General features: G+C 35.4%; 1 protein-coding gene across 1 annotated transcript in view; it reads left to right on the forward strand.

The window, feature by feature from the left end:
* The window catches only part of RASA1 (RAS p21 protein activator (GTPase activating protein) 1), a gene marked incomplete at its 3' end in the record, with an annotated part of 45,313 nt that overhangs the window by 2,247 nt on the left and 27,393 nt on the right, over positions 1–15,673 (forward strand). Inside the window, exons 2-8 of the mRNA XM_009586394.1 lie at positions 4,377–4,526; positions 7,209–7,344; positions 8,208–8,278; positions 11,018–11,135; positions 12,197–12,228; positions 13,878–13,930; positions 14,650–14,800. Of these exons, the coding sequence (XP_009584689.1) occupies positions 4,377–4,526; positions 7,209–7,344; positions 8,208–8,278; positions 11,018–11,135; positions 12,197–12,228; positions 13,878–13,930; positions 14,650–14,800 (711 nt within the window). The remainder of the gene's footprint in view (positions 1–4,376; positions 4,527–7,208; positions 7,345–8,207; positions 8,279–11,017; positions 11,136–12,196; positions 12,229–13,877; positions 13,931–14,649; positions 14,801–15,673) is intronic.

A 15,673-nucleotide genomic window follows, 5' to 3' on the forward strand; every position in this document is an offset into this window, starting at 1 on the left:
GGCCTAATGAGGCTGGTGTGACTGGGTGTCTGGTACCCAGCATCTTCCTCAGAGCATTGGAAAATTAAGGAGCTCTTGCTTGCAGGCCAGAGGTCACAGCTCTAACTGCAGTGCAGCTCATTTCATGAGGTTCACGACCTGGCTTATGGCTGTCAGCCACACGATGTGGCTGTGGCTGTAGTGTCGGGACTGTTCTCCTACCCAGCTGTATGTTGCTTTTGTGTGTACATAAGCTGTTTGTGATTTTGTTGTATCTGCGTTCGGTCTGTTTGCTGTAATTAAGATTGTGATACATAGGGTTGGAGTTTTGCACATGCTGCTTTTGATTTAAGCTGGCAGATGGGAGTATTTTCTTGCACAGCTTCTGACTTGTTTGTGAAACATGGAAGCCTACTACTGGTACTCTCTTAGAAGCAAAATAAAGGTTGCAATTTAGGTAACAAGTTTACAAGTTTGTTACAGCAATTAATCGGGTGGTCATGGAAACAACCACGTAAATTGGGATCTATAGTTAGTAAGACATTTCATAGTTGGATCACAACATTCTGTTGCAAGACTACTTGTGTTTTCTCTTTTAAGGCATCTCATAATAGCTATTGTATTGTCGGGGCACTAGCTGTGATTCACAATGTCATTTGATTATGTTTGCTCAAAACACTGTGAAAACAGTGGATTGTCAGCATTTAAGAATTTGCAAAGCTAATGTTAGAAATACAAAAGTGTTCCTAGATAGGACTCAGCAAGCAAGCAGAGGTGACTGACTAGAAATGATAGGGATCTTGTCTTTGGTGATGGTGGAGGATATACATCTAAGTGGTAGTGAGTTATGATTTTGAGTGCACGCATTTGGTAAGTCACAGCCACAGGGGCAACTTCATATTTACGAACAGCTGGGCAGGTTTTTTATTTGATACCCTCCTATCCAAACCTTAATTCCTTTCATGAGCCTTGTAGTGCACTGTAGGTAGGACGCCCTTTTACGTCTGTTCAGAAGCTGTATTTGAGGTAAATCAAGAGATCTGGTTACGAGTTGCTTCTAATTGTGAGCACATTAAACTTGAAGCTGTTAAAAATGCTGAAGTTGTCGGTCTTGACCTATAAAACTCAAAATGGTGCAGCGCCTCTGAAGAGGAAAGGTAGTTTCTTGTGATGTATTTTTGCAGAAAAACTGAACTCAAGCTGCATTGAGAAACCCGATTGAGTGTTAAAGCCAGAGGATCTGGGATTTATTTTATTTCAGAATTTATGGTAGCCTGGTCCTATCCTTCAGAGTTTTCTGCACTCTTTATTCTCTGATGAAATTACAATGCGTAGGGCAGGTTCTGTAGTTTAGTCATTTCTGTTGTACTTTCTTTGGATAGCATTGAGTATTGGATGGATATTCCTTTATAACTGATTATACAGCATAAGGGACATTATTAATTAACATTTTTCACTAGTATGAATTTGCGCTCAGTACATTAGCCAATATTCACAGAAAAACTGACTTATGGATGTATTTCAAAGCAAAAAAATCCTAACAGGATTAACAGAAGTATTAAAAACAAGATAATGCCGCTCCTTAATTGGGCACTTGATATCCTTAAATCGGATCGAGTACTGCTATTTTGTAAAATAATCTTTACTATTTACTCTCAAACTACTTGAAGATAATGATGCAAGGTTGCAGAGTGCATCTTCATATAATATTGTAAACAGGTGATAGCTGGATGAAATACCAGACATGCACTTCTAAAAATGAAGCCTTTCAACACTCTTATGCTGTATATTGCTTGAATAAAGTGGTTCTGTCTAGTGATGAAACTCTGCTCTCTGGAAAAAGCAGTTATTTCCCAACAAGCATTTTTCATACTCTAATGGTATCTTAAAAGCTTGTACTTCAGTGTGTTTTTACAAGATGCGTGCTATCGACAGAGGGTATCACTTGAGCTGTTTTCTGCTATCATTGCTCAATATTGATTGCTCTACTGCCATTTGTATCTTCATATCAGTTGGTACTTAAATTCAGTGTTAATGCTTATTTCTGTAACTGGAGTAGTTTGTGCATTACACTAATGCATAGCGAGTTGTAAAATGCAATGTATTTTGTATCAGCTGTTAATATTTCAGATATGTGCTTGGGGACTCTGAATTTAATTGCGCTTAGAAGTTAACTAGAAATTTTTATTTCAGAAAGCAAACCTTTTCTGAAATGGGGAAGCAATAATTTTTAACCCTGCTTCTATTTTACCTGGTAATAAACGTCTTCTGTTATGCTTGATATAAAACTGTTGAATGGGAGAGAATATATATAGCCTGTTTGGCATTAGAGGAAGTGATCCCCAATATGTGGGATATACCAGTATATATGTATTGCTGTCACCAGCAAGGAGGGTGTCCTCTTTGTTCAAAGCTTCTGGTCTTAAAATTTGAGTACCCAAGTTTGTGCTATCATTGGAAGAAATCTGGGTTCCTTACAGAAAGGTTGAGTGTTTTGTTTGCAAGTAATCCTGCGTTTTTGTTTTCGTAGTATATTTTTTTATTAGTAATTTTAAGTTTGGCATTATAACACAATGTGTCTTTCAACAGAGTTAAGATTATTTTTCTCAAGTGGGTGATAAATAGGAACAAATAGAAGCTTAGTGAACCTATTGTTATTTTAAAATAGGCTTCATGGAATGTTGGTTTCAAAGAATTTCTTGATCAGGAAGGTTTCTTGGGTCTCTGGGGAGTTTCTTACTTCATGAAAGTCGGTCTATCCAGAACAGCAAAGCCCAGTTCATGTGACATGTACTGGGAATGAACAAACTCTTGTTTCAGCCGTGCTGTCCACACTGAGGAGCAGCATATTTCATCCTAGGTACTTTAAAATAGATGGTCTCGATTTTGTTTCCTTTCCTAAAGGACCCTCCTGGTAGGGGTAGTGTGATCCACTTTTTTGCAGACCGTCTTTAAGTGACATGTTTCCGTCTACGAGGCTGCGTTGTTCTGGAATGGGATGAGATGGGATCTCACTGAGGTAACTCGGCCTGCAGCAGCCTCAAGTGCTGCACGTTGTACAGACACAACAGCGCTTTTTCTGGTTTAACTTGTTTTGATCAGGATGAGGAAGAGAAGCAAAGGAGAGCCATACTAGCAGGCGCACATCTTTGCCAGGGTAAACAGTATCTATGCTGGTGCTGCTTCTGCTGGCATACATGATGTTTATCGGTTTAGTCTATCTGATTTTCATTCTGATAAAAGCTCTCAAAACTTTTGCTTCTATTTCATAGGAAAAAAAATGCTTGTGGCCAGATTTTATCAACAGCCCAGCTATTCGGGGTTTTTTCGGAACTGTAATCTGTGCAATTTTTGGTACTCTCGCATATATTAGTTCAAAAGGTTATTTACATACCTCTTCCAAAATGCATTTTTGTGACTCTTGCAAGATGTATGTGAACTGTTAGAACTAAAAGGCGAATGGTCTGAAGTGGTAAATGATTTAAATTGTCTAAAACAGTGGCTGTATGGAAGCTGATGTTTTCTTGAGTGTAGAAATTAAAGGTTGAATTAAGCATAGTTAGTTGATGGATGCAGAGCTAATAAATTATTACAGTATGTAGCTCCGGAAAATGCTGTGGTTTTGTGAAGGTGATGAGAACAATGCTTGGCTTTATATTTGAATGGCGCTCTCCATTGCTGCTTTTTTTTTTAAAAAAAAAACCTAGTACTTGATCATTTGGAGTAGAACGAGTGGTCTGACAAAAGCTACGTAAATAAACTGAGGTAAGGCAAATGAATGCTTGAATGGTAACAGTCTAACCTTTGCTCTAGACTGAAGTGTTCCTTTGTCATATTTTGCAGTCTGTGATTTGCCATGCATCTGCACTTGCTTTTAATAGATAGGATATGCATTGTGATTAAAGAAAGACCGTTTTGGGGCTGGATGGTGGTCTGGTGACTGCTGTCAAATGCAGGCTTTACTACAGCAGTATCTGTGTCAGGTTATTACAATCCACTTATCAATTTATGCTTTTGGAAAATCCAGCCTGAACTGAAGCCCCTGTAGTCTTAAAATACAAGTCTTCCAAGTCAGATCAGTCACCTCTGGTTCTGTTTATTTAAAATAATCAAATTAGGGAGGAGAGAAGAGCTGATGACATGTATAGAGCCTCCACCCCTTGGGATGGTTTGTTGGGAGAAGCAGGTTACCTGAAAAACTATTCTGTCTTAAAAATATTGTTTATTGGAAATAAGTAGACTGAGAGGTTGAACATGTAAAGATGGGGTAACTTTGAAACAAAGGTTTGGAGTTACATCAGTATTGACTGAAAGCTTTTGTTGGTTTCATACGTCTGTTCTTGAGAATAAGCAAAAACCTTAAGTTCTAAGGACAGCCATTGTTATTCTTTTTTCAGGTGGTATCATGGAAAACTTGACAGAACAATTGCAGAAGAACGTCTTCGACAAGCGGGAAAACCTGGAAGTTACCTTATTCGAGAGAGTGATCGGAGACCAGGTTCATTTGTGCTTTCATTCCTTAGTAAAACAAATGTCAATCATTTTAGGTGAGAATTAAATGTTTTATTTTAAAATACTGTAATCTGTTTATTTTTGGTTTTAGAACACAATAGAGTACAAACAAAAAACAACCACTGTATTATAATTGAATATTTTTGACTCTCTATTCTTACATGGTACAGCTTTTTAGTTGTGTTTAATTGTTTTAAAATATGCTGCTTAAAAATTACTTTAAAGAACAAAAATGTGAGGAAACCAACAACACCTGGATAGAGAAGCCTGTCTAAAGCGGTTGTGAATAGACTTAAAGCAACATGCAGGTTTCATTAGTCAGTCAAGGAGATTGTTTTGAGTCTGTTCCGTAGTAGCCATCATAGCTCACAGGACATTTTTAAAGTGCCAGCATATCTGGTTGTTTCCTTAATTTTGAGGAAGAAAAAAACCCAAAACCCAAGAAGAAACAAAGAGATTATGTATTTAATAATCTGCAGGTTTGCTGGAAACAGCTTTCAGTATGTGTTAGAATTAGTTGTTCTAAATATAAGTAACTCTTTATCCAAAGTTGTAACTAGGATTATTTTACCATTGTGAAACTGTTCACACTAGTAAGTTCATTTATTCTTTAGTGTAAATGAGATGTACTCTGAGAAGAGCTCGAAGGTTAGTCAGCAAGTGGAGTGCTGCAGTGTAATGTTCATCTTTACAAAGCAGGAAAGCAAATGTTTCTTCAGCAGTAAAAGAAATCTTTGTCAGTTGCCTTGATAGCAACAAACAAATTCAAAGCCAATTCTTCAACTTCTGAAAGTGTGAATTACCTAGAATACGACATATGAGCCACTATGTGCATGGTTTACAAATGTAGGGAGTTTTTGGTTGCATCTGCTGTGCGATGGATTGTGGCCAGAGGTCCTGATCTACCATTGACATAAGGCATAATTCTCTTAAGTGCAGACAATGTAGCACACAAATCGTATCTCATGTTTGCATGTTGCCATCTGAGCTATCAATTTCAGCTCTCAGCTATATTGATACTAGTTTGGGAGCTGGTTACTATGTAGCGAAAAGTAAACTGTGCTAATACTTGCTTTCTAGTGCTGTTTTAGCATCCTGGATTATTTTTAGTAACTTCTCCTTTTGAAGCCAGTATCAGGCAATTGACTATGGGTTCATGCCCACCATAACAGTGTTTCTGGCATCTCACATAGAATATAATCTAATGATTTCCGATTCCCTAAGGAAAGGGTCCTTAGAATATTTTCAAACCTTAAAGAATCTTCCATTCTGAGACCCATAAAACACATGGAGATAAATATCCAAAGGGAATTAATTTGTTAGTTAATACTGTTCTTCAGAGACTGGACATGTTTTCAGTTTCATTCTTTGACTGCCAAGTGTATATTTTTGTTTGTTATTAGATAGGCAAGTGTTACACCCAGGAACATTGTCAACCTCAAGAATGGCAGCCTTAACGTAATTTCAAGCGAATACAGGGATGGATCTCCTATGTCCCACAGAGCAGAAGTGCTGTTTCCACCAAAGCTTGATCTTGCCAATTGCAGGCTACCAGCAGGCTTCCATTGCTAAAAAATGTCCCTCATATTTTGTTTCCTAAAAGTGTTATTTTTCACATTAAACTTTTCTTAGATTTCTGTGCAGCTGAAATCCCAACATTTTAGATGCAAGTTTCTTAAACTCTTTTAATTCTTTTGGTGCCTTTTGAAAGTTGCATAGAGACATATGTGCTCATGCAGCATATGATTGATTTATAGAGTCTGAATCTGTTAAAACTAAATGTTCTTTCACTGAAGTGTTACCTTATTTTGGTGAGTCAGAGTGATACAAAATATTTTGAAGGAAAATATTTATCTTTTAATCTTGTCCTTCAGAATTTTCTGTGATTGCAGAAGTCTTTCTGTATCTGCTAGCTTAGAGTTCTGAAGAAAGGTTTCATTTAAGCTTGATGAAATAATAATCTGAAACACTAAATTTCATTTAGAACCTAATCTCTATTGAATAATTTACCAAGGAATCTTACAGAAAATATGCCAAAAGATCTAGCCTATGTCCTTAAAGTTACATTGTTTTCTAACTCCCCTTGCAATGTGATGTGCTTAAAAACTTTAGATTTCATCTCTGAAGATTCATCTTTGTATACATGTTACATCACTGTTTGGGAGAAATAATTTAGTTCCAAGAACTGACTGAGAAGGAAGATTTTTGGGCCTGTAAGAAAGTGACTGATTTTTGAAGGTGTTTGTTTTCTACAGTGTACAACCAAGTGCAGTTATTTGTTGTTAAAATATTTTAATACTTTGTTAGATTTATATAAGCCTGTTATAAAAGGTGTATGTCCTGCATGATACAAGTAATAACGCTGTTGTGTCTACTAGTGCATTATTTCAATTTTCCAGGACACTCACAATTACATTTTTCTGTTTAATTTCATTTAGTTCCGACAAAGGTACTGGCTTTTTTTGTGAAACAGCACTTCCCTTAGCGTCTTAAAATACTGGTGTATCATGTGATATATATATCTGCAATTTTTGGTGAAACATTAATTAGCTAAGATTTACTTACATATTTATAGAGAGCTTGTAATATTGCATTTTGCTGAATGTAGACACTGCTTTAAAAATTAAACATTATCCTAATTTCCTTTTTTCTTAAAAAAAAAAAAAAATTGGTAGCAAAAAATTTTCTTATGTCAAGCTTCTTTTTTTTAATAACAGGATTATTGCAATGTGTGGAGACTATTACATTGGTGGACGTCGTTTTGCTTCACTCTCGGATCTAATCGGTTATTACAGTCATGTGTCCTGTTTGTTGAAAGGGGAAAAGCTCTTATTTCCGGTAGCACCTCCAGAGGCAAGTAGTAAAATTTTTCTAGTAAAATTTTTAAGTGTCATTTACTTAAAAGTTAGTAACTTTCATAACCATTCATAGTTTTCTTCGGAAAAAGCATTGTAGAAAGTTTCCTGTAGTTCTACATGGGGTCAGCATATGTTGAAGTATAAGGAATATAAAAATGCATTCTTACTGATACAAAGTAATGATTAAAAAAAAAAATTGCTACATAATGAAAATGTGTAATGAGAAAGCTAGATGTCAGGTGCTGCAGTTGTCTGCAAATGTAGTAACAGCATTGTAAGTAAACAGAGAAAAACAAGAAAATGTGCAGTTCTTGGCTAGTAAAGAGCACCACTGTAATGTGACCTATACTGTTCTGTGATATTTTGTGTATCTAACCATGGTTTCACAATATGCATCCTGGAAATAACCAAGGTTTCTGAAAATGGGGCTTCTTTCACATGCCCATCCTTAAAACAATATAAGTAATTAAAATGAAACAAAGCAGTGCATAATGCCCCCCCCAAACAAAACCAAAAATGTAAATAAAGATGTTTCTGAATGTTAAACTTCTGGAAATTTCCACTCTAAGTATACCTTTATGGGAATTATCTTACTGGTAATTTATTTTGAAGATGGTAAACATACATTATCTGTCATGCTGGGAGGTTAAACAAAATGAGAGCTCTCGTAGCTAACTGTATGAATTACGCTTTTCTAGCTCTCAGTGGTTTTGAGCTTTGAATATTTAAAACTGGCAAGTTGGGATATAAGTGACTGTTACCAGTCCTTTGCCTCAGAATAGCGTAGCACTGGGGAGAAGGATTCTACACTAGAAAGAGCGAAAAGTATTATCTTTGCTCTCTTCTCTTAAATTGTAGCCTGTGGAGGACAGAAGGAGAGTTAGAGCAATTCTACCTTACACCAAAGTGCCAGAAACTGATGAAATAAGGTATGTTTTAGTAATAGTAGCAGTTACGAAATTCTCAAAAGTATTTATAAATACTAATGATTTAAGTATGTGTTCATATGCAAATACGATGCAGTTGCATCTTGAACTTAACACAGTTAGGTTAAAGGATGATGCCTCTCTGTTTTTTTTTGTTGGAAATAGCAATAAGACTTTTTATTCTTGGTATATTTGTCTGTATTAATTGTAAAAGAAGTTACGTTAGGTTTATAGAAATAAAATTAGGAATGTTATAGTTTTGAAGTATGTTTTATAAAGCCCTACATTTTTCTCCGAGAGGGTAAATTTGTGTATGAAAGAATTCTGTGCAGAAATGCCTCATGTGAGCGTGTGAAATAAATGAGCTAGGCTTTTTTTCCTGAACTGCCACAGAACTAACTAATAGCAAATAAATAGTTCAAGCCAAACCAATTCTGACCACTAGAAAGAGAATGTGAGCATTGACTACTCATAAATGGAAGAATAGAGTATTTAATGCCTTCTTTGAAATAAGAAAAAAGGAACAATGTTTAAAAAGCTTTGCCTTTAATGTTCTAGTATTCATTTTCTTACCTGTGCTTAGAAACTTGTTGACTATTTTTTCTGAGTTCTTTTTACTTCTGTATCCATAAAATGGAGCAAGAATGATTCTCCCTTCCCTTCTCATCCCTCCCTCCTTTTGGAAAGAGTCTTGTATTGAACAAATGATACTTTTAAATGTGTAATCTCCCATAATTTTAAAATCTTAAGAAATTACTGAATTGCAGGCTTATCTCTCATATTCTCATACTTTTCTGTTAACTCTTACTCACTTCCTTTCTAACATTGGTACCTCAGTAATTTCTTAGAGATTGTCTGTACTCCCCACCTTTCTTGCATTTTCATGAGATGTGATGTGGAGGGGCAACAAAACCAACAGTCCCATATCCAGTAGAAGAGCATGTGCTGGTTACTTGGAATTGATACTGCTTTCTTGAGATGTCAGAATTTTTTTTTTTTTTTTTTTCAGATGGAAAAGTAGGAGGATTTGAAAGAGACTTGTAGAGATTTCTAATCTTTCTAATGAGACAGTCTCGATTTTATAAGTTGATTTAACACACCGATTGAATTGGGAATTGGCTTGTTTTTGGGAGCACTAGCCTAAGATAGAAGGAAAGGTATATGAGAGCTTTATATCCTCATTGGGATGGAAATTTATCCCAAAGTTCACAGTCCTGTCCTATCTGACCTCTTTAAAGAATGCTGTGAGGATATTGAGATTATGTTTTTCTAAGCAGATGAGAAAAAGGTGGTAAGACAGGGAAGGGACTCTCTAACTGCATATTGCAAGTAAGGCTTCCGACTAGGTGTAAGAATAAAAAGATAAACTGAGTCCATTAAGTGCCTTATTGCACCTACCAACTTAAGAGGAAAAAGCATTTTATTACTTTGCTATCATAACAGAAATTGTAGAAAATGATACTTTTTCTCCCTCTTTTAGGATACAGCTAAAATGCAAAGTTCTGTGCTTGGGTTTTGAGATCCACATGGCTAAAATAGCTCTGTGGCATAGCTGGGACCTAGTTCTCAGTTTGTTCTAGGTCAGATTAATATGCTTTTGAGTATTTTATGCATTTCAGAGAATCCTGACTTAAAATTTTAATATCGTAGTTAATACTTAGAAAGTTTGAAGTATTACAGGTTAATTTCAGCCTGTGTTCCATGCAGTAACTTAATGTATAGCTCTTTGTAATGGAGCTGATGGAGGGTGCTCTTGCTGTCTGTCACCTATTCTTAGGATTTAGGTTCATTAGCAGCAGAACTTATTCTGTGTTTTCAGTAGTGGTTTGTTGTTTTTTGTTCTTTAATTCTTGCTCTTTGCTTTGTACTGGAGTTAATGCCTTTTCTGTTAGCCTACTTCAAATGAGAGAAATGCCATAGAAATTTGCTCTGTAACTTTGGACTGAAATAGTAGTTAATGAGCTTCAGTATTTTATTGCTATTTCCTGTACCCTGATGCATCATCAAACTTGATTGATAAGTCTTGCTACAGTGAAAGGTTTTCATATGACCTGAGTTTGGGATAACACTTAAGGAGTAACTTACACTAACCTTCCAGAAATGAAACTCCTTTATACATGTTAATGCTTCTTATTTCTGCTTTTCTTGTAGCTAATTGAGTAAGAGTTAACAGAAAAGTATGAGAATATGAGAGATAAGCCTGCAATTCAGTAATTTCTTAAGATTTTAAATGGCTTGTCTGGTAACTGTTCTGTATGCTCTTTGTAGCACTTGTCTTCATATGTGAGAACATAAAGAATAGATACTCCACAGGTTGTATTATACAAGATTAGTTTTTGATGAAAGGAGTATTATTTTCTTATAGATTATTAAGGGTATCTGTGGTTATTTTACTTGTGTTTAGTATTTGATCCCTTTTGATAAAAGAACAATATTACTATCTTTTAATGTTGTTGTGGTGTTATTTTTGTTTTATACATCCTTAGCACACTTTGCAGTTGACAGAACTGAAGTATGTATTAGATACTAAATGTAAATCAAAAGTATAAATATTTATATATAGTAGCCACTTAACTGTAAGGAAAAATACACATGATGTGCTTGGGGTATCAATCCATGCCTTTTTCACAAAGAGGTTTTCTCACATGTTTTGTGAAAATTATACTCAAGAATTCATTGTGTTCATTAAACTTTATATTATGATTGTATCTCTGATTTAAATCTTGCTGTAACCCTCTTCAGTTTCCTTAAAGGAGACATGTTTATTGTCCATAACGAATTGGAAGATGGCTGGATGTGGGTTACAAACCTACGGACAGATGAGCAAGGTCTTATTGTAGAAGACCTTGTAGAGGAAGTGGTAAGTAATTTTTATATTCAAATTTCTTGAATGAGATTTTTTGGTAAAATAATACTGAGATAAACCAAAACTAGTGACATTTAATTGCCTGTTTTCTAGTTATGTACTTTTCTAAACCTAGTAATTGCATCTACTCATTCTAAAATAGTATAACAAACCTTTAAGCTTAATTCAGTATCAAAAAAGTGCTTCTTCACGTGTTGTCCAAAGAGAAATACAAATGAATGGTGCTGTAAATTTACTAGGCAGTTTCTTAAATTCGACTGTCCTGGTAAAGAATCTGCTACTCATTTAATTGCATTTCTTTTTCATATTTGCCATGAAACATTCACAAGCTGTACAGAATGTAATTTTGCATTGTGGTAGGTCTTCCTCTTTTTTTAAGGATGGAGTGTGTGTTAAAAATGTATTGAGGAGTTAATTATACCTAAAAGGGCTTGTGTGGGCTCAGGAAGCTAACCAGGTGACCTGCAGATAATTTAGTTACTATAAGGGATCAGGTGGTTTAATATCTTCAGAAGGAAGTGGGGCGGGGGGGGGGGGGGGGGGGGGGGGGGGGGGGGAGGGGAGGAGGAAGATTTGTTGGGGTTTTTTTAACAAGCTCAGCATAGCTTTGGAATCAAATATTATCAAATATTTTTTATAATATTTACCTGCATAGTACATGTGTTTTGCTAATAGCAGTGTTAGCTGCAGATGCTTCTCACAGATCTGTGTCAGGATGTGAATGGCTAAATGGAAGTGGCAGTACTAGACTATTGAACTATAGACTGATATATCAGCTTAGGAAAGCTGAGATTTTAAAAAGTTACCACCGCTAAAGAAGGACTTAAAACATGACAGAAGCAATCCTCTGAAATAACATATTTTTGCTGAATTTCCACTTAGTGAATGAAGGGGAAAACTTCTTTTCATAGAACTGCAGTAAGCCCTTTCGTTCAAAAATGTCTCAGACTTCTTAATGTTTTTTTTTCTACAGAAGGTCTTAGCCTATGAAGTTTATTTTTTTTAAACTGAGCTGTACTGTTGTCATGCACTTAATATGTTAATTTTCTCATTAGGGAAGAGAAGAAGATCCACATGAAGGCAAAATGTAAGGATTTTTGTTTTGTTATTAAAAGCAATCATAACTGTTTGTAAACTTCAGCTATGAGATTTGCCAACTTTTGGGAAGGTGAACCAAAGAGGTTTATTTTTCATCTCAAGATATTTTTCTATACTAGCTGCTGAAGATGCATGGATAATTAAATGAGAGAGTTGTGTAATAGGTATGCTTATTGCTAATGGGTTTTGCAGTGTTAAAATTTTAAGACGAGTCTCTCTATGACCACATTCAGCCAAAATATGCACAATGGAGTATTTCTTGAACATAGTGTTTGCCTTAGAGGTAACCTTTTTTCACATCTGTGCAACTCTTAAATGCTGGAGAGAGAGCAAAGTACCATCAGAAAAATGATAGTGTGATGGTTACAGCTTGTCTCTGTTAGCTTCATGTAATAACACTTAAGCTTTAAAGAGAAAGCTGGAGGACTTAAGATTTGTTCTATTTGCTTAAATACTTAAAATTTTTAAAGATTGAATACAATTTAGGATCAACAATGTACTGGTATGTCAAGCTGTTGATAGATTATTTTCAGCAGTAAAGATGAGAGGCAAAAGAAAGTTCAAAAAAATTTCTAGTGGCTTGATTATTTCATCTGTCTTCCATTTGCTTGCCATATTTGCATCTGCTGCTTTTTCTCCGTTGCCCAGTTTGTGGTCTCCAAGAGGCTGACGGCTGAAGGAGGCATTTCTTATTATCCTAATACGAGAAAGAAAACCACTGGTGTATTTGTGGTTTATTTACTGTTTGCTAGTGTTCTGCTAGTCAATTTGGCAGTAGGGATGCCTTCAAATGTAGGATTTTCTTATTTATTTATTTGCAAAGTAGTTTGTAGCAGATGCTTGGAGCTCTGATACTGTCTGTCCACAGTTATTTGTGCAACTCGGAGCAATCCTGGGGAGACAGTGATTCCTTTGAATGTTCCAGTAGCCAGAAATTATCCTCTAAAGGTAGTATAGAAAGAAAGTTACAACTAGAGCTCTCTTCTGGTACATAAAAAGGCCATATTTTTAGCTTTCCTTTAAAGGACAGAATAAGCTATTAAGTTGTAGCATGTCAAGCTGTTCTGTATAGTCATAAGTCTCAGGCTGAGGCTGGACAGAGGCTGCTGAACTTTTTTAGGACACTGCTCTGACACGGGACTCTGGGAAGGTACAAGTTGTGAGATGAAAAGCAGTTTGTATTCAATACTCTAACAAAGCTAGGTTTTATTTCCACAGCTTCTGGCAAAATTCAGTTTGAGTTTTTCTGTGCAGTGTTTAACTTCCTTGTTTGAGCTTTGGATTTCATGATTCAAGTAAATTGCCGTATGAGACTGACTTCAAATAATGCCTATCAAATTATCTATCACGTAGACAATTCATTTTCATCTCTAAACACAGTTGGATTTGAACATCAACTCCAAGTGTTGGACATTTTTATTGAAATTAATTTATTTATATACCTGTTAATGTTAGGTTTTTCATGCTGTTGGTAAAACAGAATCATTAAGTAGCATAATCACTGATTATCTCATCTATATGTATTAGGTCTTTTAAAATAAAGATCAATTCATAGGTGCCAGAGCCTTGGATGTCACCACAGCCAAAAAAGAGAGCTGGTAGTCTTGCTTTCTAATTTTTCTCTTCATCTTTGTTAAGATGGTTCCATGGGAAGATCTCCAAACAAGAGGCTTACAATTTGCTGATGACAGGTACTTGTATTTCTGGTTGAAATACAGTGGTAGTGAAATAGCACAAAGTGATCCTGTTCGCATTAAACTGTGGCAAAATTTCCCTTTATGTGTGGACATATATGAGTGTCTTAGTCTGACCATCCCCTGTGGTTTTTACCTCAGTAGAATACTACATTGGAAGAAAACAATTATGGCTATGAGTATTGAGTATGTTCTCAAGTACAGTTAATTTAATAATTTTTGATTGAAATATTTTTTTTTAATTAATATACGTGTAATAAATTATTTCACGTATTGATTTCTTCATCAAACTGCTGCGGAGAATATGTTTTTATATACGTAAAGGAAAATTATTACAAACTTTTTTAGCCCTCTCATAGAGCAAATATTTCTTTAAATGAACACATCAAGATTTCTGACCCCTATTGTTAAATAGCATACTTGAAATATTAGAACAGAAGTTGTTAATTTTTGAAAACATGTTGTAAAATTTTTTTTGTATGCTCTTGTAAAGAGGTGGCAAAGATATGGCTAGGTTGCCAGCTACAGCTAAACCATTTTGCTTTAATTTTGGCAGTTTAGTACTAGTTCATCTAGTTGCCATCACTGTTGTAACTCACTTTATAGACTTTGTATTTCTTCAAGTGTGCAATTCTTGCTAATTTATGTGGAAACAGATTTGATAAGGGTTTATGTATAACACTAAGAAAAGTAATACTATTATGATATCTTTTCAGTTGGTCAGGTGTGCAGTTTTCTTGTGAGGCCTTCAGATAATACACCTGGTGATTATTCACTTTATTTTCGGACCAGTGAAAATATTCAACGTTTTAAAATATGTCCAACATCAAACAATCAGTTTATGATGGGAGGCAGATACTATAATAGGTAAGTTTTAATGGTAAAAGGAATTGTGCGTATTTTATATTTGTGTAAAGAATTTGTATAACTTGCTCCTGATAATTATTTACTGCCATAAGACTGTAATTTTCTTAATAGTGTACTAACCATTTTACTTAACTTGCTTAGTAGTTACTTGTAACTGAGCAAGTTCTTAAAGCTTGCAGAAGCCTAAGCGTAGCTTGTTTCTTTCGAAGTATTGTCCTCCTTCTGCAAACCAGTTTCTTCACACTATTAATTGTGGATTGTATGGATCATACATGGATCTGTAATTAAGAGAATGCTGTGTTCTCATGGAAGCTACTATTTGTATTCTTACCTATTTGAAAAGGGAAAATAAAAATGTTAATTTTATCTGAGACATTCAATAGGGTTTTCAAATAATAGAAATGAGTATTTACAGGAATGGGGGAAAAATACCTTCATTGTTGGAAAAAGTCATTAAATTGCATTGTAATATGTGCATGATATTGGGTCAGAAGTACAAATCACTTCATTTAGAGTGAGCAAACTTGGGATGCATTTGTTTTGTCATTGGTACAAAAAAATAGTAATTTGTGCAAAAAGAGAAAGAAATAACAAGAGATATGTTTCCTCTTTTGTGCGAGAAGCTATCGATACAGCTCTATCCTTGATAATCTTGTTTTTAGAGTTGTAGATGCAAGACTTCTCAGTAGTGAAAACTCACCTCCCTCTTTTAACGGAGGCCGTTGCCTGCCTCACAAAATCAGCACTTTTCCAGACTTGCTCACCTAGAACCAGGGCATTCTTCATCCCAATAGAGAATTTCTCTCACTTCCAGCTTGGCTTCTGAGTGGGTAGAAATCCAGCAGCTGGTGTGTCTGAGAAAATGTCGAGGTC

Source organism: Fulmarus glacialis, unplaced genomic scaffold (genome assembly GCF_000690835.1).
Source record: "Fulmarus glacialis isolate BGI_N327 unplaced genomic scaffold, ASM69083v1 scaffold5661, whole genome shotgun sequence".
In the NCBI taxonomy this organism is placed as follows: Eukaryota; Metazoa; Chordata; class Aves; order Procellariiformes; family Procellariidae; genus Fulmarus; species Fulmarus glacialis.